The 26272-nt window shown below is 34.7% G+C and overlaps 1 protein-coding gene across 4 annotated transcripts in view; it reads right to left on the bottom strand.

Moving 5' to 3' along the window:
• The window catches only part of Vps53 (vacuolar protein sorting 53), a 349419-nt gene that overhangs the window by 222562 nt on the left and 100585 nt on the right, over window positions 1–26272 (bottom strand). For all 4 annotated transcript variants that reach the window (XM_090412655.1, XM_090412656.1, XM_090412658.1 and 1 more), the window contains exon 9: window positions 15931–16073. In XM_090412655.1, the coding sequence (XP_090268781.1) occupies window positions 15931–16073 (143 nt within the window). The remainder of the gene's footprint in view (window positions 1–15930; window positions 16074–26272) is intronic.

The raw sequence follows: 26272 nt of genomic DNA on the forward strand, positions 1-26272 counted from the left end.
ATTCTTGATTGTACTCTGTCAAGTTTTTCTTTTGAGTAGAAGCTGGAGCCCAGATTGATGACACATATTCAATAGTTGAGTGCAGTATATGTAGTTTTGAATGTCTTCGGTTTTGCATCACACTTTGTTCCACAAAGCCTTTTGATGATATTAAGCTTTTTAAGAGCTTTATTGGATATATTTGTAATATGAGCTGTAAATCTCAGTTCAGTATCTAGGGTTAGGCCTAAGTAGTTTTTGGAGACTGTTTTTTCTCTTTTGTTATTATAAATCTTGATTTGGGGGTTGTAATTGTATCTATTTTTTCTATCAGTGGAGAAGATGCTCAGTTTTGTTTTTTCTGGGTTTATCTGTAATTTAAGTTCCTTTGCCCATTTTTCTAAGCCTTTTATTGAATTGTTTAGGACTTTTTCAGATTGTTGAGGATTACTGCTTGTGTGCCAGATTGCTATATCATCTGCATAGCATAGTAAAACAATCTATCAAGAAGAAGAATAAAATCAGTGAAATTAATGAAAATAGAGAAATAACCACAGTCATTACCAGACTAAGGACCGAACATTTTAAAGGCATGAAAATTCAGCCAGACGGTAGTAGGAGCTATGAAACATGCAAAAACTGTCCAGGAGTTGAACTAACACCTGTACATATTTATTCTTATCCAGCAATTGCTGCTGCTGCTATACAGAAAACTGACAATAACCCTAGAGAAAAGCTCTACTCCAAAAGTTCAACAGACTGCCAAAGCAGTGCTACAGATCCAAGGTCATATCTAGAAGCTTTTCAAATATACTCCTCAACCACATCAGTTCTGACCTGATGAGATATCAGCATGTGTGCTAAAGGAATGTTCAACCAAAATGGCTTGGTACTTCACATACAAGTAACCTTCATATAACATGGATGTTAGGTTCCATAGAAATGCCACGTTATATAAATCGCGTTATGCAAGACTCAGATCACATAGAAAAAGTAGGATTAGGTTACGAAATCGTTTTTTTTTTAAGATTATATAAACAATGACATATCCAACAAATATTTTTATTTAATTCAGGTAATTCATGTAAGTTAAGAAAACATATAAACTATAAAACAAATACACAGTATAAAATTATAAAATAAACTGAATTCTTTAATGGATTCATCGCAATCAGAATCTTCGGCAGAACTATCCCTGCCATTTGGTTCAACGTCATCTATTAATTGAATGAGTTCCTCCTCATTTAAATCTATTTCCTCATCAATTAATTGATGGGAGATAGATTTAAATGAGGAGGAATTTTCATTTTAAAGCATATCGCAAAAGCGCTATAAGTAGCCATCTATAAAAATATTTTTTTTACATAAAAAAAGCATTACATATTGTATGTAACTCACCAAAAAATAAAGTGCTCAGCTTGAGATTAACACACTTATGATTTTTAATGCGCTTTTCTGGCAGAAAATGAAATCAATTTTCAATGATAAGCACTTTATACGGTAAACAATTGATGTACATGCGTGCTAAAGGGTATTTCTCCTAATATAAATTCGCTACTTATAATTACATGAATGATACAAGCAGACGCAAATTTAACGAAGATAAAATTTGATTTTTAAGTCGCACATTGAAAAATATATGAAAAGATAAAATGAAAAAGTTTGTAGACCATCTTATATCGAAACTGCGTTCAACAAACAATTTGTAGACCGCGTTATATCGAAAAACCGCGTTATACGAGGGTTACCCATATTTTCATAATTTGAGTCTCAGGTCTCAGATCCCATACAAATGGAAGGAATGATGACAGTTCCATTGTACAAGAGTGGTGCAAAAATGATGTGCCTAACTACTGAAAAACTAGTATCTCTGGAGTGGTGGCGAAGATTTTAAAGTAGTTGGTAAGAACTTACATAAAGAAATGGGTTGACAGACAAGCTATACTTTGCAATAATGTTACTGTTGAACTGGAAATTATAAGTGACCATTACTTAGTAAACTAAGCAGGATAAAAATGGATATCACATCAAAACGGACAGTACATAAGAAAGTTTTAAAAGAATTAAACTTGAGTAGCTTTTACAGGTAAACATTGGACTCAATTATACAAACATTATATGAAACAGTTTGAAAACAAGAACCAAACCTTGTAGTCTCAGTGGCAAATCTGAAGAAACATTAACTGGTGAAATTGTCTGGCATAAGAAGTTAAAGAAGCAGTCCTGGAAAAGAAGAAAACATACCAAAAGTTCCTAGCAGATAAGTTGGCAGAAGCCCTAAAGGAATACAGAAAAAAATGGAAGAGAGCTGAGCTATGTGTAAAAGTAGCTAAACAGAAGTCATGGAATGACTTTGGTTAGAGTATGGAAAATAAATATCAGAAATGTCACGAAATGTTCTGGAGTATTGAAGAAGTTAAGAAATGGAGGAAAGAATATTGTAAAAGGAATCAAAGATGATAAAAGTGACGTGAAAACTGAAGATAAGGATATCCCAGATGACTTGAGTAATCACTTTGAAAGACTTAAAAGAAGCAAACAGTGACAGACCCATACTAGAACATTTCCAAGAGGAATGCAAACAGGAATAAATATCAATGCTTGAGGTAAAGAAAAAAGCCATCAAAAACTTGAAATGTGGCAAGGCAGCTGGAAGAATAGATGATATTTGATCAGAAATGCTTAAATATGGAGGTATAAAAGTTTTGCCATGTCTACGCTACATAATTCAGTGGGCCTGGTCAAAAGGGTGAATTCTTGATGAATGGAGTAGGGCAGTGTTTCTCAACCTGTGGTCCACGACGATGGGACAGGTGGTACACAGGCAGACTTAAATTAATTAAATAAATATATATTTTTTCATTATCTAAACAAATTAAAATTGAATAAGTAAAAAATTATTGAAATCAAATGTGGAGACTTAAAATAACAACAAATATTGTTAGAATGTTCAAAGGCGGAAGCAATAAAACTATATTTTTGTTCACTTCGCCCTTTTCATTATTCATCATTCTGCCGCTAAATTTGTAGGGGCAGAATGACAATAATAAAAGAGGGGTGAAGTGAACAATAATATAGTTTTGTTGCTTCCGACTTCCCTTGTTGTTTTGTCAGATTTGAAGTGAACATGTGATATCCACATTTCAACCAATGGCTTGTTGTTTATTGATTTTTATTAATGAAGGTTTCCCTCCTTCAACCAAGGCTCAGTATATCTAGCGAAGTGCTAAGTGATACTTGAACAAAGCGTGTCCTGAGTTGACCCCAGTATTACATATTTATATATTCTTTGGAAACGTTTTTTAATAATGGAAAAGTGGCTTAGAACTAGGACTTTGAAAAGAAGGGCAAATGAAATAGGCGATGCTAATCCTAATTGTGATACAAGTGTAACGCCGAGTAAATCTGATACTATTAAAGAAGAAACAAGCAGTTCAAAGAAAAAATACAGTAGGAAATATAACAGTTCATATTTGGAATTCGGGTTTATTTGGTGTGGAGATGAAAGTGAACGGAAGCCTCAATGTGTTTTGTGTTATGAAGTGCTGTCGAATGAGTGCATGAAACCTGGGAAACTCTGACAACATTTAGAAACTAAACATTGTGATGTGAAAAATAAGCCAATTGAATTTTTTCAGCGATGCTTAGGGACATTAAATCATGGGAAAGATATAGTTTCGGCCATGGGTTCCATTAACAGCAAGGCACTGGAAGCATCCTATTTCTTAAGTTTGCACACAGCGAAAACAGGAAAACCTCATTCTATCAGGAAAAATTTGCTACTTCCAGCTATAAAAGATGTGGTAAAAACAATGTTTGGCAACAAGTTACTAAAAGATGTTGATTTGATTCCTCTTTCAAATGACACTGTCGGTCACAGAATTAATGATATGGCAGGTGACATAGAATCTCAGTTAATCAAAAGAGTTAAGAAGAGCCCTTATTATGCGTTACAAATAGACGAGACTACTGATGTTACAAGTGATGCGCAGTTAATATGCTATGTAAGATATATGCATGATAACAACATTCATGATGATATTCTGTTTTGTAGAGCTTTGCCATCCTGAACAACTGGAGAAGAAACATTTCACACTCTTAATAATTATATAATACACAAAGGATCCAGTGGGAAAAATGTTTAGGCTTCTGTTCGGATGGAGCTAGACCCTTACAGGCAGGCATAGTGGGGTTGTTTCTATGGTCAAGGAAGTAGCTCCGGATATGAATTGGGTACATTGTTTCACACATAGGGAAGCGTTAGTCTCCAAAGGAATGCCACCAGAATTTGTGCTATATAACCCTGTAAAGCTAGTTAATTTTATTAAAGATTGACCGTTAAATAACAGGTTATTTTCAGTACTCTGCGATGAAATAGGCAGTGAATATATACAACTTTTGCTTCATTTTGAAATTCGCTGGCTTTCCATGGACTAACAAGGTTATTTCAATTAAGGCACGAGGTTTGATTATTTATAAATGAACGTAATTCTGATTTTGCATCACTCCTTGCTGACGAAGCATGGTTATCAACACTATCCTATCTTTCAGACATTTTTTTGAAATTAAATGAACTAAATCTCTCCTTTCAGGGAAATTCTTTAACTGTTCTTGATGCCTACGACAAAATAAAGGCATTCGAGAAAAAACTGGTGTTATGGATTAATTATGTAAAAGACAGACAATTTGCAACATTTCCAACATTGGAATCCTTTTTAGTGGAAAATGATATTTTTGTTGATTCTGAGTTTCTGGAAAGGGTTTGTGACCACCTCAAAAATCTGAAATGGAATTTTGAAACATATTTTCCAAATAAGTTTTATCAGAAATTTCTGTGGGTTCGCAATCCATTTCAGGCTTGCCGTCACGAGAATGACCTTTCATTATCGAAAAAAGAACAGTTAATTGGGCTTAAAATGCAATTTGTGATCTTGGTTTGGCTCAATTTTGGATCTTGCCTTCAGTGAGAAGTGAATTTACCGAATTATCTGTAGAAGCATTGAAAATCATCATGCAGTTCTCTACAAACTATATTTGTGAGGAAGGATTTTCATCACTCCTTCAAATAAAAACAAAATACAGAAATCGTCTTCGTATGTGTGCCAATCTTCAACTGAAGTTGACCAATATTGAGCCAGATATCGAGCAACTCTGAAAGGGCCAAGAAGCTCGACCATCTCATTAAAAGTAAGAAGTAACATAATTAGATCATATTATTTATTTGTTTAATAAAAATTAAAACTTTGTTCAATGATGACACACTTTTAATCGTTTACTTATAATTTAATTATGTTTCCATATATATTCAAAACATGCTTTTAGATTTATTATGTTATAAATGGCACAGTTTTTTTGAAATGTTGGTAATTTCTACTTTGGTTTTTAAAAAAATTACGAAAAGTCAAAATAATATACAGGGAAATAAATTAAAAACACCCGACCAAATATTCATATTGTATATTGGTTAAACTAAAATAAAAATTATGGTACAATATGACAAAATTTCATGCCAGCTGGGGCATCGCCTGGTTAAACAAGGCCACCATTGTTTTCGCCAGAGCACCAGGGAACAGCGAAAAGTCAGCTACTGGAACAAATCTGAAAACACACCCCAACTCAACGTCACTAGAGTTAAAGATCGGTACTATCAACATAAGAAGCCTGAATGCCAAAGAAATGGAGCTAGCTGAGGAATTAGATAAGTACCAGATCTACATAATAGATCTGGTACTTATCTAATAATAGTCTTGAGCAGGATAAAATTGAATTTCATATTGAAAAGAATGGCATGTAAGAAAGTTTTAAAGTGAATAAAAGTTGAGCAGCTCTCAAATGTGAACTGTAGACTAAAATACACAAAGATTATTGAAGAAAAAATGAAAGAGTTCAAGAACAGGAACCAAACCTTGGAGATTCAGTGGCAAGCCTTGGAAAAAACCCTGATTGATTCAGCTAGAGAGGCATGTGGTGAAGTTGTCTGCAAGGATAGAAAAATTATAACTCCATGGTGGACACAGGAAGTTAAAGAGGCAGTGAAGGAAAAGAAGAAAGCATATCAAAAGTTCCTGGCAAATAAGTCAGCTTGTGCTCTTACAGAATACAGAGACAAATGTAAGAAAGCTAAACACTGTGTAAAACTAGCTAAACAAAAGTCATGGGAGGACTTTAGCAGGAATATAGAAAATAAATATCAAGAAGGTAGTAAGATAAGACTATTACACTTTTTTATAAAATCTTTATCAAGTAGCTTTATTTTTATCCTCCTACATGTTTCGCCAATCTGTTTCTATTGGCATCCTCAGGGAATACAAATCAGTAAGCACAAAATGAAGGTTACAGACTAGGTTATAACCGATGGTTCTAAATCATACAAAAATTGGTATTGTGCGTGACAATGTGCGTGTCTCGTTAACGTGATTTATTCGTGATGACTCATGACGTAATTGTTATGAAAGTTCATTTCTTTGATGTTTAATGATCTGACAAAAGTTTTCCAAATTTCTGGTAAAATTAGACCTTGATTCTTGTTTAGGTTTCCAGTTTTACGGGCGACTGTAGCTGCTTCTTTAAAGGTTCTTGAATGGTAGTTATCTTCTATGTATGGCATAAGGCTCTTATCCCACTCAATGTGATGGTTAGTAGAGGCAAAGTGGCATGAAAGGCCTGAAATGTCTTGTCTGTTATTTCTGACATATCCTATGTGTTCTTTCTTTCTCGTTTCGAAGCTTTTAGATGTCTGACCTACGTAACTAATACCACATGAGCAAGGAATATTATATACTCCAGAGTATTTGTAGAATGGGTGAGGATCTTTCGGTGATCTTAAAAATTTCCGAATAGTATTGATTGGTTTGAATGCCACTCTGATCTTGTATGGTTTTAAAAGGTTAGCTAATTTTTTGGAAAGGTTGTTGACAAAAGGAATTGTAATTGTACTGATGTATTGGACGTCATCACGTTGTCGATGTGGTATATCAGTAAATAGAATCTTGTTATAGAGTCTTTTAGGGTAACCATTTAAAGAAAGTTCTCTGGATATTGTGGTTAATTCTGTTAGTAGGTCATCCTTGTCTGTCGTATACTGTATAGCTCTTTTCTTGAGACTATGGATAATGCTAAGTTTCTGAGCTATGTGATGAGCTGAGTTGAAATGGAGGTAACGCCCAGTATTTGTAGGTTTTCTGTATACAGATAGGTTGATACTATTATTGGATTGTTTCTTTATTAAAATGTCAAGGAATGGCAGTTTTTTATCTTTTTCCATTTCTAATGTGAATTTGATGGTATTGTGGAAACTATTGATTTGGTTGAGGTAATTCATTAGTTCTTCTTTTGTATGATCCCAAATGATAAAGATGTCATCTACATATCTGTACCAAATTTTCGGTTTTGGAAAGATCTGGGTTAAGATTTTTTTCTCTAGATCTTCCATGAATAAGTCAGCACAAGGAGGTGAGAGGGGACTACCCATAGCTAATTAAAACTGCCATTCAAAATTGGAGATGTTAATGTCAACTCTTTGTTTTATGCGGATGATGTTATACTTCTAAATAAATCTGCTACAAGTCTGCAAGATTCACAGACTAAATTGAATAACTGTTGTAATAGATATGGTATGAAGGTCAGCATTAAAAAGACAAAGACAATGAAAATAGTCAGAATCATTGAAAATATCAACTGTGTCATGAATGGAGAACCTGTGGAACAAGTAAAACATTTCAGCTACTTCATTCAATTCTAACTACTGACTTACAACTCAAATAAAGACTAAGTATTGCTTGATATAATGCCCCATTGACACCATTGTCTATTTCTTTGTCAATGTCTATTTCTATATTTAATTTACTATCGTCACAATTTTTAGTGACGATGGTAAATTAAATATAGAAATAGACAACAGAATCAATAAAGCTGGTATGGTCGGAAGTCAATTGAATAAATTCATATGGAATAAGAGAGAAATTAGTTGGAACACTAAATTAGCTGTATACAAGACCGTGTTCAAACCAGTTTTAATTTATGGATTTGAGAGCTGGGTCAGAAGTAAAACACTTGACCAAAGACTAGAGACCGCAGATATGAGAGTCCTGAGAAAGATTAGAGGCGTGAACAGATGGCATCAATGGCAATATCATATTAAAAATGAGGATATTAGGAAAGAACTTGACATTGTCAGCATCCAGGAATGCGTTAGCAGAGCTAATCTCAGGTGGTATGGTCACTTAAACAGAATGGGCGAGGAAAGATTAGCAAAACAAGTGTTCTCTGCCAGGTTGGCAGGAAAACAACCCAGAGGAAGACAAGATATAGGTGGATTGATACAGTACAAAATGCCTTAGACGATAGAAATATAAGGTCTGATAATGTTGGAGTCTTGACAAGTAACAGACTGATTTGGAAGAAAATTGTAGATAGGAAGTTAGTAATGATGTAAATTTTTCGTGTAGTACTATCATATCCTGTACACCCCTTGAGGGTACATGGCAGGAATTTGATGATGATGATGTTTATTTTTGAAGTAAAACTTTAATTCCAACATTCTAAAATGTTATTTTTCTTGCTTTTCTGTTCACAAAATCGTCGATGACATTGTCAAAGTCTATTTCATCACTCAGTTGCTGTTTTATAGACAGTAAGGGAAGATTTCTTAAATGCCAAAAAAGTGCCGCCCTCTCACAGCTACGTTTCTGTAATGTAGTGGTCGGTAGAATTGTATTGAGCATTTTACTGGTCCTTCACCTTAGAAAGGTTGAGAAATGCTGGAGTAGAGCATTCATAGTACCATCTATATAAAAAAAGGAAATAAACCTGAATATATGAGAATTACAGAGGAATGTTCCAGGTAAGATTTATGCAAGCATACTTGAACAGAGACTGAGAAAGACTGTGGAATCGAAACTTGGGGAAGAATAAGCTGGGTTGAAGCCAAATAGAGGTAGTCAAGATCAGATTTTTGCTTTATGACAAACAGTTTAGAAATCATGGGAATGTGACAAGGATATGTATAGTAGATATGGACAAGTTAAATGACAAGGTGACCAGAAGAAAGATTTTCAAAACACCACAATCATATGGGATAAATGGAACATTATACAGAGCAATATATAGTCTATATTTAAGTTGTAAGTCCCCAGTTAGAACTGAAGGAAATAGGAAGATAGTTTTATGCAAAATCAGGAGGAAACAAGGATGCACATTACCCTCACTCTTATTGATCATCTATATGGATCACATTATGAAAGAAAATAGCATTAAAACTGTTATTATAATCAGAAATATCAAATTTATCTCTTTTTATCATTTGCTTTATGGAAATGATATTGTACTCCTAAATATATCCAGTGCAAATCTCTAACATCCTGTAACATAACAGCTGTAACAAATTCAGCATGAAAATCGGCAGTAAAAAGGCCAAAGTATGAAAATTGACAGTAACATAGAAAGCTTCATTCTTGATAGTGAACCTATAGGAAAAGTAATAAAATATTTTAGTTATTAAGGCAGAGTTTTTAGTGAAGATGGCAAATTAAATATGGAACGTTTTGCAGTGGCTACATTGCATAATTCACATAACCTGGTCAGAAATTTGGAAATAGACAACAGAATAAGTAAAGCTGGTATGGTGGGGAGCCAGGTGCATAAATTTATATTGAATAAGAGAGAAATTAGCCAAAATACCAAACTAGCAGTATATGAGACAATGTTCAAGCTAGTTTTAAGTAATGGATCTGAGAGTTGGGTTAGAAATAAAGCACTTGATCAAAGACTAGAGACCAGAGATATGACAGTTCTTAGAAAAATTAGAGGCCTGAACAGATTGCATCAATGGCAGAATCATATTAAAACTGAAGACATTAGGAAGGAATTTGGCATTGCTTGCACTCAAAGGTGGTATTGACCACTTAAACAGAATAGGTGAGGAAAGGTTAGCAAAGCAGATGTTTGATGCCACGATTGCAGGAAAGAGACCCAGAGGAAGGCCAAATTCTAGGTGGATTGAATCAGTCAGAAGTGCCTAAAAGCACAAAATTCTATAAAGGCACTTCTGATAGACTAATTTGGAGGAAAAATTGTTGACAGGAGATTAATAATAATTGAAACTTAATTATGTAGTGCTGTCATAGTAATCAGGAAATTGATGATGTATCTGAGAGCTGGGTTAAAAGTAAAACACTTGATCAAAAACTGAAAGCTACAGATATACAGTTCTGAGAAACATGCACCAATAACAGAATTATTAAAAATAAGGATACTGTTATTCAAAAATGTGTGAGTAGAGCTAATCTAAGGTGGTATGGTCACTTTAATAGGAATGGGGAAGAAAGCAAGGATGGCAGGAAAATTGACCAAAAGGAAGATCAAGACCTAAGTTGACTGATACAGTAAGAAGTGCAATAGAAGGCTAAAATATGAGATCAGACAATATTGGAGCCCTAACAGATAACATAATTAATGTGAAGAAAAATTGTTGACAGTAGTTATTGAATAGAGAAGTTAGCATATCAGGAATTTGATGGACATTTTTGCTGAACGACATCAGAAAAATCCTTATTAATCCACATACCAATAAGGCTTCTAGTTCAAGATGATATTGCACCGTTTATTCTCAAAATTTGTATTCATCACTAATATGGATTCTGTTATTCTCATTTGATTGCTGAAGGCTAGCTTTTAGCTAACCTTCAGAAACAAGCCATGGAGAAACTCTTGCAGTTGCTCATAATTTCCAGGACATCCTTACCAAACTATCATCTTATACCAAACTTATTATCTTATTGAATGCATATGTGGAATGGTTTCTCTCTTCAGAATTCTTTTTCAATGACAGTTACTCCATGACAATGCTTTTCTGTCCACACTTTTTCTCCTATGCACTGAGGGATTTTCTCATTAAATTCACTAATTTGATCTACCTTTTGCCTCTTACAAAAGTATCACTGGTGGTCACTCAATGTGTATCATGATGGAGAGTTCCCTTTCTTTGGGCTTGTCTATCAGAGCCAGGTACCCACAAAGGCCATTGCTTTTTGCTACATTCTTTCTCCTTCCATTTCTCTTTTCGTCTGACAAACTTCACAATGCTCAAATGACTCAACTTCAAGGTCTTCCATTAACCATTATCTTAAAAACTAATCTTAACATTCTCCAGTTGGGTGAGAATAATCCAGTAAACTTCAATGCTACCAAAAACAATTTTTATTTATGGCTAAAGATCTTACTTCACTCATTTCCCCTTACTTCTGATAATATTTCGATCTCCAGTGAAGATTTTTCTTCTTGGCCTGACTATACACATCTAGCTATTTCTTGCATAATCATGTAACTCTTTAGGGAAATCTACTAGTAAAAGCTTGTTTACGAAAATAATACTCTTCAGCTTCCAAGAAACTTACTGAATGAGGAAATTATATGTGGAATGAAAAGTTAAATATGTAGTCACATCAAGGGAAATAATACTCATTTGAGATCAGAATATTATCAACAATATAAGGAGAGTGAAGTGAAATCTTTCATACAATAATAAAACAATTCTTGTAGAAAGGCTTATACGTTGGTTATACGATTACTAAATAATTTAAGGAATTCACACCGTACACTAGAATATAAATTAAATTAAACTTTAATATATATTTCCAATATTTTGGCAACATCATATTGCCATCTTTTAAGGAACTTAAGATAAAGACACGTGCACGCAGGCACTACAAACAGCAATTGAGGAACGAAGCGAGGAAGCTACTGTTTTTCCTAAATATTAGATATTCTTGGCCATTGGGCTGAAGTTCTCCTGATGTATGTCTCCCAAATTTGGGGCAGTCTCATGCATCCAAATTTGTTGAGGGTTGGCATGTTTCTTAAGGCTGATTCCATGAATAGTCTTTCAAATCTAAACTTGCTGCAGAGTATTATTGTGGCTTTTTTCCACTGTATTCTGTGAAGTGTATCCAGAGCATGGTATGCAAGCCCAGAATGGCTGTACTGGTGAAACCGGATGTAGTCCTTGTGTTCTGAAATTCTGATATTTGCTGTCCTGCCTGTTTGGCCAAAGTAGGACAGCTTACAGCTGCAAGGGACCTGGTATACACCAGGTAGGTCTAGGGGGAAGTGGTTGGTCTTTAGTGGATAAAGGATGCCAATTTTCTATATGGTCTGTAACAAGAGGTTAAGTCATGTTTTTTTAGGATTTTGGTAATTTTTTCCGAGGTGCCCTGGAAGTAGGGAACAGTGATGGATTTAGAGTAATCTTTGTTGTGAAGAGGGAGAGGGGAGGGATTTGTGGTTTACTGGTTTTAGTAGTTTTTGGATTTTCTGAGGGGGGGGGGGGGAAGCCATTGGCTGAGAAAGTGTTAAGGATGTGATTTAGTTCAGTGGTTAGGACATTGTCATTTGAACAGATTAGTTTAGCCCTGTTGTATATGTCTTAATAACTCCATATTGTTGTGAGGTGGGGGAATTGTTGGTGAATGTATCTGCCTGTATGGGTGGGTTTTCTATAAACTGAGAAAACCAAGGTTCCGTCAGGCTGGTGGGTGACTAGTGTGTCTAGGAAAGGGAGACTATTGTTTTCCTCTTTTTCCAGGGTGAACAAGATTCTGGGGTTTTGGTTGTTTAAGTGCATTAAGCAGGAGAGGAATGTATCAGAGCTATGTGGCCAAATAGCAAACACATCATCAACGTCTCTTTTAAGATTACACGGTGATCCAAATGCATTTTTGAAAATTATGGAGACAACTACCGTGTTTGAATAAAAACTTCAGTTTAATATAACTAAAGTTTTTAGTTATATTAAATTTGGTATAACTTGACAAAGGACATTTCGACCTTTATATCAAGGTCATCTTCTGGAGCATACAACTATACACAGAGAACAAGCTACACTACAATCAAACTGGTTTGTTAAAGATGCTGACCAACCGCTGCAACAATTGGCCTGACCTCTGATGAAAAAAATAAAAAATAAAAAAAATTATACATCAACGCTAGAGTCTTATTATTAGTGTTATCTGTTGGTTGTAGAACTACATTGGGCGTAACAACAAGTATCTATCTATATACATATATTAACATCATGATTATACTTGTACATTCAAGCCAGTTGGTATGGAATGGTTTCTAATACCAGCTGAAGATTGGCTAGAGTCCTGACTTATGATGGATCTTATATATTAGGTAGGCTGAATGTGTGCCATCCAGATCCTTGGAATTTTCATGTGCCATCCTTGTTGTTGATATTTGGGTAGTTTATCCGGATTTCACAGGCTTCCTTAAATTTCCTTTCATACCAGGTTTTTGTGTGGTGTAAGGAGCAGGTGTTCTTCCAGTTGATTTGGTGTAAGGTGTTGAGCACGTGGTCTGAGAGGCCTGCTTCACCATAATGGTTATATTTAATGTGTCTAATGTGTTCTTTCTTGCATATAGGGATTATCCATCCTGTTTCACCAATGTACAGTAAGTTACAGGTGCAGCGGATTAAATAGACTCCAGGATGTGCTAATGGGAAGAGAAGATCCTTAGAGGAGTTGAATATGGTTTTAAGTTTAGTGGGTGGTTTAAAGGTGGCATTGAGGTTATAATGTTGTAGGATTCTGTTGATTTTTTTTTTTTCTGATAACCCTTTAATGTATGGGATGGCTATGGCTTTACTGTAATCTAGATTCGTTTTTGTAGTTGTTTTATGGAGTATTTTATTAATAGTATTTTTGTTATAGCCATTATTTATGAATGTGTCACTGATGATTTTTAGTTCTTGTTTCAGGGCTTGCTGGTTAGAGCAATTTGTTGTAGCTCTGTTTTTAAGGGTGTTAATGACTCCATATTTTTGTGATGGGTGGTGGTATGAATTAGCATGTATGTATTGGACAGTGTGTGTCGGTTTTCGGTAGACCATGAAGGATAGACTGCCTGAAGGAAGACGTGTGACTAGTTTGTCTAGGAATGGGAGCGAATTTTGATTTTCGATTTCGATGGTGAATTGTATGCTTTCGTGTTGTTTGTTCAGGTGGTTAAGGAATGTCTTTAGCGTTGGTCATGTGCGGCCAGATCGCGAACACGTCGTCAATGTATCTAAGCCAGATGGTTGGTCTTAGCGTGGCGGAATCAAGAGCCCTTTGCTCAAAGGTTTATATGTAGAAGTTAGTGATTGGAGGATCATTATTGACCCTCCAATCACAACCACTACTGGGGGATAGTGGTGAGCACATGGCTGTACCTTCTTTCTGTAGGTAAAATTTGTTTTGCCACATGAATTAACCGGACTGTAGTACGTGGGCAAAGAGGGCCGTAATGTCAGATGGAAAGTGTTCTGTAGTAGGAGAATTGTGTCATTGATGGGGACATTAGTGAAAAGGGCAGAAACGTCTAAACTGACTAGTAAGTCGTCTTTGTTGAGTGTTATGTTTTTAATTTTGTTTATGAAGTGTTGTGTGTTTTTTATGTAGGGGGGAAATGACCTATCAACTCCTTGAGTGTTGCTGCTAATTTCTTCGCTAAGTGGTAATTGGGACTGTCTATTCCTTCTATGATTGGTCGGAGGGGCACATTTTGTTTGTGTATTTTCGGAAACCCCATATATTCTGGGAGGGCGGGCGTAGTGGGGTTTGAGTTTTTTAACCGTGTCAGCTGGCCAAGAAGTTCTACCCACAAGCGCTGCAATCGCTATGGTAAGTTAAAAATTCGTATTTCCCTTTTGATCAATCTGCTGGCCTTTTAGATGCAGATGCAGAGACAATAACCTTATTCCTATCTGCATCAGGATAAAAAAGAAATTTACGTCTGCTAAGGCACTCCGTATTTATGACCACACAGAAAAAGCAATGCTCAGAGAACAGATCCAAACAGCCCACCAAAACCTAGCAACAATACAAAATCTGGTTTTAAAATTGCAATCCAAACTATTGAAATATATTAATCCAGACATTCTACAAGTACTTGAAAGAATTACTGACAATTCGGCCAAATATACCCTGGAAAAGAATAAAGAAAAACTCAAGACCAAATTCCACAGTTTGAAACAACGGCAAAATATGGCAGCCAATCACAGGAATCCATCCAATTTAACTGTGACTGAGACATGAGATAGTATCACACATGATTTATGACTCATTATTCTGATTCATGTTTTGAATGTAGTTAATGGTCTGTTTCCCTAATGATTTCCAAATAACATTGGACTTTTTTTAATAAAATTCTGTATAGTTTTTGTTACATATGTAAGACATGAAAATTATTTAAACATGTTAGAATAGTATGTTGAACAAAACTTACTCATAACAAACATAAACATAAATAAAAGAAAATGAGTGGATAAAAGGGAGAAGAATACTCAATATAAAGCAGATTATATGCAAAATCACTCACTATAACAAACAACAGAAAATACTCAACCAAACTCCAATAAATAACAATATGCTAAAGGATATGTTATTTATGTGGTCCATACAGGTTTGCTATATAATGAGAGCTGAGTGTATTGTAATCACATGCAATGAGTGTTATAATGTGATTACAATATTCACATTATTACATGTTATAATGTGAATAGAAGATATAGAAGAACATACACACACACACAACTGACAATAGTACTTTATGTGTGTTCACTGATTGCTTATCTATTTTGCAGGAAGAAATATCAGAGGTCGTGAAGAAAGCCTTGCCACTTCTATCATAGACTAGGTGACATATCATCACTGAAAAAGGCCTAGAAAATGTTCTTAATAACCATAATGGGATTGAAATTCAGTGCTTTCAGCAGAGGTTCACATGTAATTCTCCTGAGTGCATCATGAAAGCTAGAGCTCAAACACGATATCATACTTTTTGTAATAATATAAATGAAACCACCACCAATGAAAATCACCAAACATGCTCAGGATTTGGTTTTTAAAAGTCAAATTTTAAAGTAATTTTTCATATTCAGTCCATAAGTGACAAGTTTTTATGAAGACTTACCTTGTTATTTCTGAAAACTCAACAGCAATTCTTTCACTTACTTCCCAATCGGGAGGAAACATTCTACCAAACTTTTCTTCAAAATCAATAAGATGCTTCTTTAGCCATGTATACCGGCGATCTATTTTATCCAACCAAGCTATCTAAACATACATTTAAATGAAAAAACTAATATCATGAGTCTGCTATAAAACACACTCTATTATTACATTTTAAATAATGCACAATGCTCAACAGTGAAATCAGTATAATCAGAAGTGCATCCAGATCAAAACTTTTATTCAAGAATTAATGAAGTTTGAACTTGATAAATTTTATAAACTGCTTGCTTGTTTGCAGTTTTAATTAGAAATAATAAATAAATCTTTAAAAATAATAATATATCACTAATGAATATTCAGAAGAAATCTCAATGGTAAAGAAGCAGAGCTTCTAGCAGAATGAAAGAAGATGATATGCCATCTCTAATAAAAGACAGACTAAGAATATAGGCCAGAACAATGAAACTTAAACTGAATCTTCAATGGAAAATCTATAAAACAAGTAATATATTTCAGCTGTTTTAATAAACAAATCTGATATATTATGATTGTGAGTCAGGTGAATAAGTTAAATGGAATAAGAGAAATTAGTCTGAATCCTAATCTAGCAGTACACAAGACAGCAGTGTTCAAAACAATTTTAATTTATGGATCTGAGAAAGTGGGACATAAGCAGTTAACTGAAGGCTATAGAAAACTACAGATATAATAGTTCTGAAAAAATTAGGGGGTGAAAGATGATAGCATCAATAATAAGCCATACTAAAAATGAAGATATTACAAAAGAATTTGATAATTTAACATCCGTGAATGTGTATGTGAGTGAATAGAGCTAATCTAAGGTCACTATTTGGTATGATCACTTAAATAGAATCGGAGAGGCAAAGTTATACAAAACAGATATCTGTCTGGATGGTAGGAAAAATGAACCAGAAGAATGACATGATCCAGAGTGATTGATGCAGTTAGAAGTTCCTTAAAATACTACAATATGAGGTCAGACAGTTCCAAAGAAGAAGAAAAAGAAAAAAAAAAACAGTTGGAAGAAAACCAATAATAATAATAATATAAATTTAATCATGTAAATCATATTATAGTAGTGTCTTGTAACACCCTCTGAGGGTACATATAAAGAACTTCAAGCAGCTGATGAATATACTTAAAGGGCTGGCATTTATTCCTTTTGTGGTTTAAATGAATTAAATACATGGTTCTTATGACTGAAAATTAAACTTCTTAATTCAATATTCCATATTTCCTTAGTTACAGAGAGGTTCACCAGGGAACAAACAATGCACAGATTGTATCTTCACTAGACCTTGTTATGTCACTGTTTTCTTATATATTTTACCTCTATTGTTCTCCTTGTGCCTACCAAGATCTGGCTTCTAAACTGACTTTCTGGGGCCATTTCTCTCTTCGAGCTCTGACGAAATTTATTTGTTAATGCTGCACCAGTCAGAACTCTAGGATAGAAATTCTTATCCGAAGAAACTTTCCCAGAATTCAAGTAATACCTTATATAGATTAAGTAGTTAGGTAGATTGAGTTCTCAGTATATAGTCATGGCCTTGACAATCTTAAATTCCCTTTTTTTCTCCAAACATAGGTTCGATATTTTTGTGAGTGGTAAAATTCAATCTCTTACTCAAACTCAGGGATACATAGGAAAACATATTTATTATTTATCTAAGAACATTACAATTTAAACAACACATATAATCAAGCAAATCAAGGTTAATACTAAAATACAAGTAAAGCAGGGTAATAATAATCAAACAGATAGGCTATTCAAACACACTCATGAGAATCTTATGTTCATCTATATCACAAACATGGATGTCAGTATTAAACTAGATTACTGCTACTAACAACCCATACACATTAAACTTGGTCTAGACAACTTATGAACGTAGACTACTAGTCCAATTCGATTAACATAACAAAGGAAACTGTCTCAAAAATCTCTCTCTCTCTCTTCTTTTCTAAACTCTGTTCATTTTACACCTTTGTCACCAATAGATAACATAAAAAATGGAAGATTTGTACATTACCACCTTGTTACATGATTTCTCGATCCTTCCGTCTGTTCTTTGTTATAGATTGTCCCTCTGTACGATGGATTGCCGCCACGTGGGAGTCATGTGCTCGTCCCAAATTCGCCACTTGTTTCTTCTGGGCTTACAAACTTTTAGCGTCACCGCTTCTAACACGATTTACCTTCAAAGGAATCCTTTGCTGCTTTCTCATCAGTTAGATCCACACCGATGGTCTAAAACTTGAACACTGCCATCATCTCGTGCTATATTTTCTTTGATTCTCGTTGCTCAGCAACGGGAAACACGCTGCCACTTTGCCATCTTCACACGTCTTGTCGGGTATCAGACATGCTGATCTGCTCGGGAACTTCGAGCAGGAGACCCATGGGGAGGGCACACGCGACCAGGGAACACCACAGGAACCAGGAGAAAAAACGTAAAAGGAAGCAAAAAAGGAAGACTCTCTCAATGATGTGAATCTGTTTTAAACCCCATTACAGCGCCCTCTTTCCGCACTCCAAACTTGTCTATGACGCTCTCCTATTTGGTGTCACCGAGCGATGTCACCTCCTTGCTGTACGCGCATCGCTTTTTCAAGGAACGCGAATTTCTTGCGCCTTCCACGAATGCCTACTCATTGCTCGTTATCATCTTTGGTGGTCAAACTGCAACCTTTGAAATTTCGTTCACACGATGATACACGACTTTATAAATGGCATATTTTAACATTGATGTTTTTGACAAATTAAGATTCCATCTATTTTAGACAATAACCTTAAACATAGTACAATTTAATATTTATTTCCTCCTTCGATTTCATTTTAATTTAAGATTCAACCTCTTCTTCTATATTTTAATTCCTTATTTAAGCAAAGTTAATATCTGCATCTTCACATATTATGTCTGTTCTGCCAAGAGTACAAGTGTGCTTTCTTTTGCTTGATATTGTTCTCTTGTTAAATCTTGAATGGAGTGGTTCTATTCTTAATAGAGCCATCATTCAAGATCTAACAACCTAGTGATCATTCATAATCTGACTCCAAAAATCAAAAACAAAACCAACACTTAAGTGTATTTATATACTGCTGAAGAATAAACTACATATAAAACTATACAGTTTTATTTTTATTTATAAGTGTAATTGGCAGAAGCATTAGAGAAGAACTACACTGATGTAATTAGTGCTCCCAAAACAAAACAGGTGAGATTTTTTGGAAACAAATACAAGATTTTGTATTCAGGAAAAAATCATCAGAGAAAGGAAGAAGTAGCTATAGTATACAACACTAAAAAATGAAGGTAACCTGCTCGAATGGCAGGATATATCTAGTGGAGTGTGGACCTAAAAATAAAATCTAAAAATCTTCCAGTTCTTCCTTAAAAGATAAGGAAGAACTGGAAGAATTTTTTTAATCATTACAGAAGCCAGTTGACATAAACAAAAAGTGGGTCCTTGTTGGAAAGCTAAACAGCAGAATAGAAAATTAACATCAAACATATTAGACAAAAATGTTTGGGAAAATTTGGAGAATAGGGCAAAGTTAATAATAATGGTCAGAACCTGCTAGATATCTTTTCAGAACAAGAACTATTCATTACTATGTATATAAAAATATACACAAATTTACATGGAGAGAAGACACAGGAAATAAGAAAGAGCTCACTGACCATAAGTTACTGTTAATAGTGATAGTCATGTGGGTTCAGAAAACAAGAGTATATGGGAGAGATTTTAAATAGAAAATTACCACCATTTAGTTTTAAATAGGGTGAAACTTAATACCATATTGAAAAGAAAAAAAGAATGTTTTAAAAACAAGCTGAGCAACTTTCATAGATGATTTATAGTCTGAAATAGGCAATTATTATTGATGGGGGAGGAAGAAGGAATCTTAAAGCAGGAAACAGATCCTGGAGACAGTTGACAGACTCTGAAGAAAAAAACTGATCAATTCAGTCAGAGTGGCACATAAAATTATCTGCAAGGATAGAAATTTCCAAAATCCATGGTAGACTAAAAAAATTAAAAAGAAAGCCATGGGAAAAAAGAAACCATGTAGAAAGTTTCTAGCAAGTCAGCATACATTCTAAGAGAATAAAGAGAAAATTAAGAAAGTGAAGTAATGCAATATTAAAAGTTGTGAAAAGTTTATATTAAGATATATTAAAATAAATATCAGGAAGGTGGCAAAATGTTCTGGAAATGAAGAAAAAGAGTACTGTGTAAAAGGAATGAGAGCTGATGAAGATGATATGAATACTGAAGATACCCTAGATGTCTATAATAATGGCTTTGTAAGATTGTTAAATGAAACAAGAAATGAGAGAACATTGGTAGAAAACATTCAAGAGGAATGAAATAAGGAGCAGATAGCAATATTTATAGTTCTATATATATATATATATATACATATATTAATATAGAATCATACCCCAACTTACGCTACACCGACTTACGTGAATCCGGAGTTACGCGGTTTCTTATATGTACCTATTCCAGTCCCGCTTCACGCCTCACCACTAGTCGTATCTTTCAGGTGCCGGGCCGCATTCGCCAGTGTCGCACATGCTGTGAACAAGCACTGACGTGTTTCGCGCAGTCTCCATTCATATATGATTTTTATAGTCTACAAACCTTGCGATTATTTAATGTTACGTTCTTGATAAAAATTTTATCACATAAAAAATAATAATGTCATCCAAAAGAAGCAAGTTCGATTCTTCTATAGCTAGCAAGAAAAGAAAAACATTGACTTTGGAAGCAAAACTCAACATCATTAAGAATTTTGAAGGCGGAATGAAAATTTGTGAGCTAGCAAAGAAGTTCGATCTACAGGAATCCACAGTAAGAACAATCATTCTAAAGACGAACGAATTGTAGCCACAAGGCAAGGAATAAAAAATCATTAGCTTGCTATGAAGAAATTTTGCGTGACAAGAATAAGACATTATGCCGTCAGAAGAATCTATTAGATTTTATGAAACCATCGACATTGAAATAACTTTCTCTTTTTTATGTACGAAAAACTACAATTATGATTATATTTCTTAAAAAATATAGGTGTTTTTGTAAACCTTTGGTCCCAATTGTATGTTTTTATATATAAATTACATGCAAAATTATACCCCAAGTACGCAAATTCGACTTACGCGCTTTTTGTTGGTCCCACTTACCGCGTAACTTCGGGGTTTTACTGTATATATATATATATAAAATAAAGAACTGAAATGTGGAGAGGCAACTGGAGCAGATGATACTATTATTGTTGCATAGGCACTCTGTGAAGTCCACCTCACCAGTGGACAACCCAAACTATTTGCACAATTTTTATCAAACCTCTCCTTGAACCCATTAACAAAGCATTTAGAGCTGACTATGGCAACCCAATTCATTCATTTACTATTTACCAAACAAAAACTACATATCCAATTGTCTACAGATCCAATCTACCATTCCATCATCCCTAAGAAACCCAGGTGACCAGATCTTAATCCAGATGTAGATATATCAAGCCTTATAAAGAGAAATTACAACTTTCTTATCACTGCTTGTTAGTGTGTTCTTTAATGATGTAATCCTATGAGCTACCTTCACCACCTTAGCAACATGCTCTCTGAACTTCAACTCTATCTAACACAACTTTCAAACCTCTGCTTTCATGAATTTCCTGGAGTACAGTTCCATCAATGTTGTATGCAGCTCATCTTATTATACTGAAATGCATAACTTTGCATTGCTCTACATTAAACTAGAATACCCTATATTTTGTCCATATTATCAACTTATTTAAATTATCTTTTTGAAATCCTCTACATCACTTTGATTAACTATTACTTTGTATCCATTTAGATTGATCATGTTAAAAATTATATTTGGTCTTTGTTAACTATAATTAACACAATAGCTATTTGGATTATAAGACCATAGGTTTAATATATATATGTACACATCTGGCGACTAGTTTCGCTAGCAAAACTGTTTAGCTTTGTCAAGACTAAACAGTGAAAGTATATCCCTTCACTCATACCATGTCACGCGGTGCTTTCCAATTATGTTGTAAACCATTACTGCATTCCTTCGTTTTTGCATTTAGTCGTTTTTTTCACCGTTTAGTCTTGACAAAGCTAGTCAGTTTTGCTAGTGAAACTAGACGATAGATGTGTACATATATATATATTAAACCTATGGTCTTATGATCCAAATAGCTATTGTGTTAATTATAGTTAACAAAGACCAAATATAACTATTACTTTAATAAATTTTGCATAATCAGCAAAGAACTGAATATTTCCCTTCAAATTATGTTTCTTCAAATATTTATTGTGTAACCATCTCCAACATACAATGCTGCTGTCACCTTACTGTAATAAGTAAGTAGATTACTAAAACATGACCGCCCTTTAGCAAATCCATGCTGTCCATCTAAGATAAGTACTATTGTTGTTAACCCAATTCGATCCTGCTTCTCACCAGCCTCTTCAACACTTTAAGCACAACAACTGACACACAGATAGGCCTATAATTTGTTACTTGAGTTCTGTATCCTTCACTATGCAGGGCACAATCTTTCCTTTCTTCCACTCCTTTTGAACTTGACCCAATGCAAGACTCATACATCCTTATGTATTTTGAAGGCAGATGCCAACTCCCTGGCACATTCTTTCAAAATACACAGTGATATAAGTTTTAAAAGAGGTATACCGTGAGTAGACATATCGAAACAAAATTAGTAACGGAAAACTCACATACAAAGATTATTTAATAGTATAGAAAGAAGACTCATACAGGCTATTATATCCATGCTGAATCTCATCACCATCCCAGTCAAACGGTAGGAACTATTAAAACACTGGTTCATCGGGCCCACTCCCTTTGTTCTTCAGACGATCTTTTACAGAAAGAACTGCAATATATAACTTCTTCCTTTCTATCTAATGGTTATAAGAATTGCTTCATTAAAAGAGCTTTGAGTAGTTTTAATATGTCTTCCTCTTCAAATACAGAAGAAATAACGTGCATTCCTATCCCTTATGTACAAGGCATTAGTGAACATATAGCAAAAGTTTTAAAACCACTGAATAGTTTTGTTGCCTTTCAAACGTTTAGAAAAATCTCCACCTTTCTCACTTCTCCTAAGGACAAGCTTCCATATCTTAATTATCCAGGTGTCTACCAGATTCTGTACTCTTGTGGATTATCTCATTTTGGACAAACAGGAAGATCTGCCTCAATTCGGCTAGAAGAACACCAATCTTATATTGAATACTTTAAACCTGAAAAGTCTGGACTTGCAGAACATGCAATCTTCACTAGACAGAGTTCATTGGAGAAAGACAAGAGTCCTTCACAAAAGGTTCCTCATGGAACGCCTTTATAAAGAAACATGTGAAACTTCACTTCATTCTCCTAACTTAAACAGATCTGATGGCTTACGTCTATTATCCCCTTTATAGGAGATAGTACTTTACAAATCAGCTAATCTTTCCTAACTTTTTATTCTATAGATTTTTTTTTTTGTTAGGAAATTTATTGACCTTTTTAGTTATCTTACACCAGCTACTTAGGTGGCGCTTTTTAGAATTGTCAGTTATTGTTTAAAATATGTACTGAAGTACTTTTCACCTGTGACGCACAGGCGAAAATTATACCATTAAATAATCTTTGTACGTGAGTTTTCTGTTATTAATTTTGTATCGATACAGAGTGATATATTATCAAGTCCCACAGCCTTATTAACATAAGTTTGCTCAATTCCCCATATACCACTTGCTCACTTACAGTCAGTCAGTCTCTCCTCCTCATCATTAACTGCTCTCAAACTCTCCATGATGTCACATTTACGAGAATGAAAGACCTTTATGAACTGCTCATTAAATATCTTCACTATCCTCTACAACAGCTGTTCTTATACCATTTTCTCTAATTAATTTCATCCTTCATAAGCATTTTTTTTTTTTTTTTTTTTTTTTTTTGCTGGCTACATATTGAAAGAACTCCCTAGGATTTCTTTTGGCTTCATTAGCTAACTGCTGCTCATACTGAACTTTTGCTACCCTTACTAACCAAGTTACCCTTCCTAGCCTGTTCTTTGTAATCCTCATGGAATTGATTATTACCGCTCCTTATTTTGCCTCCATAATGCCTTTCTCTTCTGTATTGCATGCTTAATCTCTTCATTCATCCATTTCACATCTACCTTATTTAACCTTCTGACACACTTATATTCCAAGAGTCAGAAGGTTAAATTGCTTTTACTGGACTGTTCTTGAATATCACCCAAGCTGCAATGACCTCCTTTCCAGCCAAGTCCTCCTTCCATGCTACACCTGCAAGCTGTCTCCTGAGTTTCTTATAATCACCAGCCTTGTAGTTCCACATATACCCTTTCATCACAGAGGACCTCACACTGCTGGAAACCACCCAGGTAATCATTTCATGTTTGACACCTCATTTTTAATAACATCCTTGGATATGATCATATCCAAGATCCTCAATCCTCGTGTGCCATCTGTTACATACTGCCTGAGGTAGATGTCCCTCAAAAACTCAAGAAACTCATTTTCTTTGCTTCCAGTTGCTATCTCATCATCCCGTCTATATTGTCATAATTAAAATTGCTCATAATGTTCACCCTCTTTTTATTTGTTTGGCTAATTTGATTATACATTTCATGGTAACTACCATCCACATTACCAGGTCTATAAAACATCTGACTAAGTATTTCATTCTATTCACCTCTATCTTAACACCATACTGCCTCAAAACCACTGGCACTATTTCCCTCTTGTATCTTTACCTTGTATGGACATAACTCTTTCTTTATCATCAATAGCACTCCCCCTTCCTTTTTATCTTCACGAAACACATCATACCCTTCCGCCTCTATTTCTGTCAGGATGTCATCCTCATCCAACCATGTCTCACTTATTCCAACAATTCTTGGGTGAACAGACTCAATTAATGCAACCATTTCATTTGCCTTCTTTATCACACTTCTAGCATTTGTATACAAACATAACAGCTCATTCCTGGATCTATAGCAAGTTTCATTGATACCACTTATTAGATGTGACTTTTCCATAATTTAACTTGAGCCATTTCTTTTTCTCATTATTCACCTTAGAACCTTCTTTAAATCTAATTGTTTTCCCTTGATCCCAGGTCATCCTCTTCCTTTTTTGTCTACACATGCATTCACATCATCCTCTTGGAGCATCAACCTTTCTCATGCTGTGTTCCCCTGTCCACACTGAACCTCCCCGTTTCCCTGTTTGTCTTGCACACTTGTCTCTCCTTGATGCTACCCACTTCTTCATTCATAATCACCACTTCAATCTCTCCTTTCTTACTCTCCTGCTCTTTCACATTGCTCCTTACTTGATCAGATTCATTCTCTGCACTCATTTCACTCCCTTCCAGCAGCAGCAATCTCTCCAAATGACACCAAAACCATTCAAATGCAGTCCATCACTCTTATACAGTTCAATTTGTTCTTTAAACTCATTCAACACATTAACAAACTGCACTCCTTTCTCTTCATACATTTCTGCTAACATATTATTCACAATTTTTACTCTCCGCTTCATTGCATCACTGTCATAGCTGGGCAATACACTGACTACCTTTCTTTGTAATATTTTCATGAATCTGATCTTCACTTCCACTTTGACCTGAACCCAGCTTGTTCTTTTTCAAGTTTCCCTTCCACAATTTTTCTTAGCCTCTTCTTTCTTAAACGTACTTGCATAAACTCTCTGTGAAGAAATTCCTCTGTAATTCTCACATTCAATTTTATTTATTTTTTTTTACAGATGGTTATTGTGAGAACTCCAATCATTTGGAATTCAATTGACCAGGCCTTCTGAATTATATAGTGCAGTTACTGTAAAACACTTTTATACCTCTATATATGAGATATTCTTGCCAAATAGTAGTATTCCAGCTGTTTTTACCAATTTCAAGTTTTTGATGGCCTTTTCTACCTTAAGCATTATTGATATGAACTGACTGCATTCTTCTTAAATATTTTTATATCACTGGCCTATCATTTCTTGTTTCACTTAGTAAGCTTTCAAAGTGAATACTCCCCACCTGTAGAATATTTATGTCAATCTTCAGTCTGCATATCACTTCTTGGATTTACAAAGCTGGAAATTATGATCAACTTAGAATACTAGCTTTGGTCACATGGTATCAATTACTGAATGGGAAAAATGTCAGCAATGCATGGGAATCAGCATCTGAATGTATCCCTAATGTTC

This window comes from Typopeltis vanoorti, chromosome 23 (genome assembly GCF_054136105.1).
Source record: "Typopeltis vanoorti isolate ZY-2024b chromosome 23, IOZ_Tvanoo_1.0, whole genome shotgun sequence".
Classification (NCBI taxonomy): domain Eukaryota; kingdom Metazoa; phylum Arthropoda; class Arachnida; order Uropygi; family Thelyphonidae; genus Typopeltis; species Typopeltis vanoorti.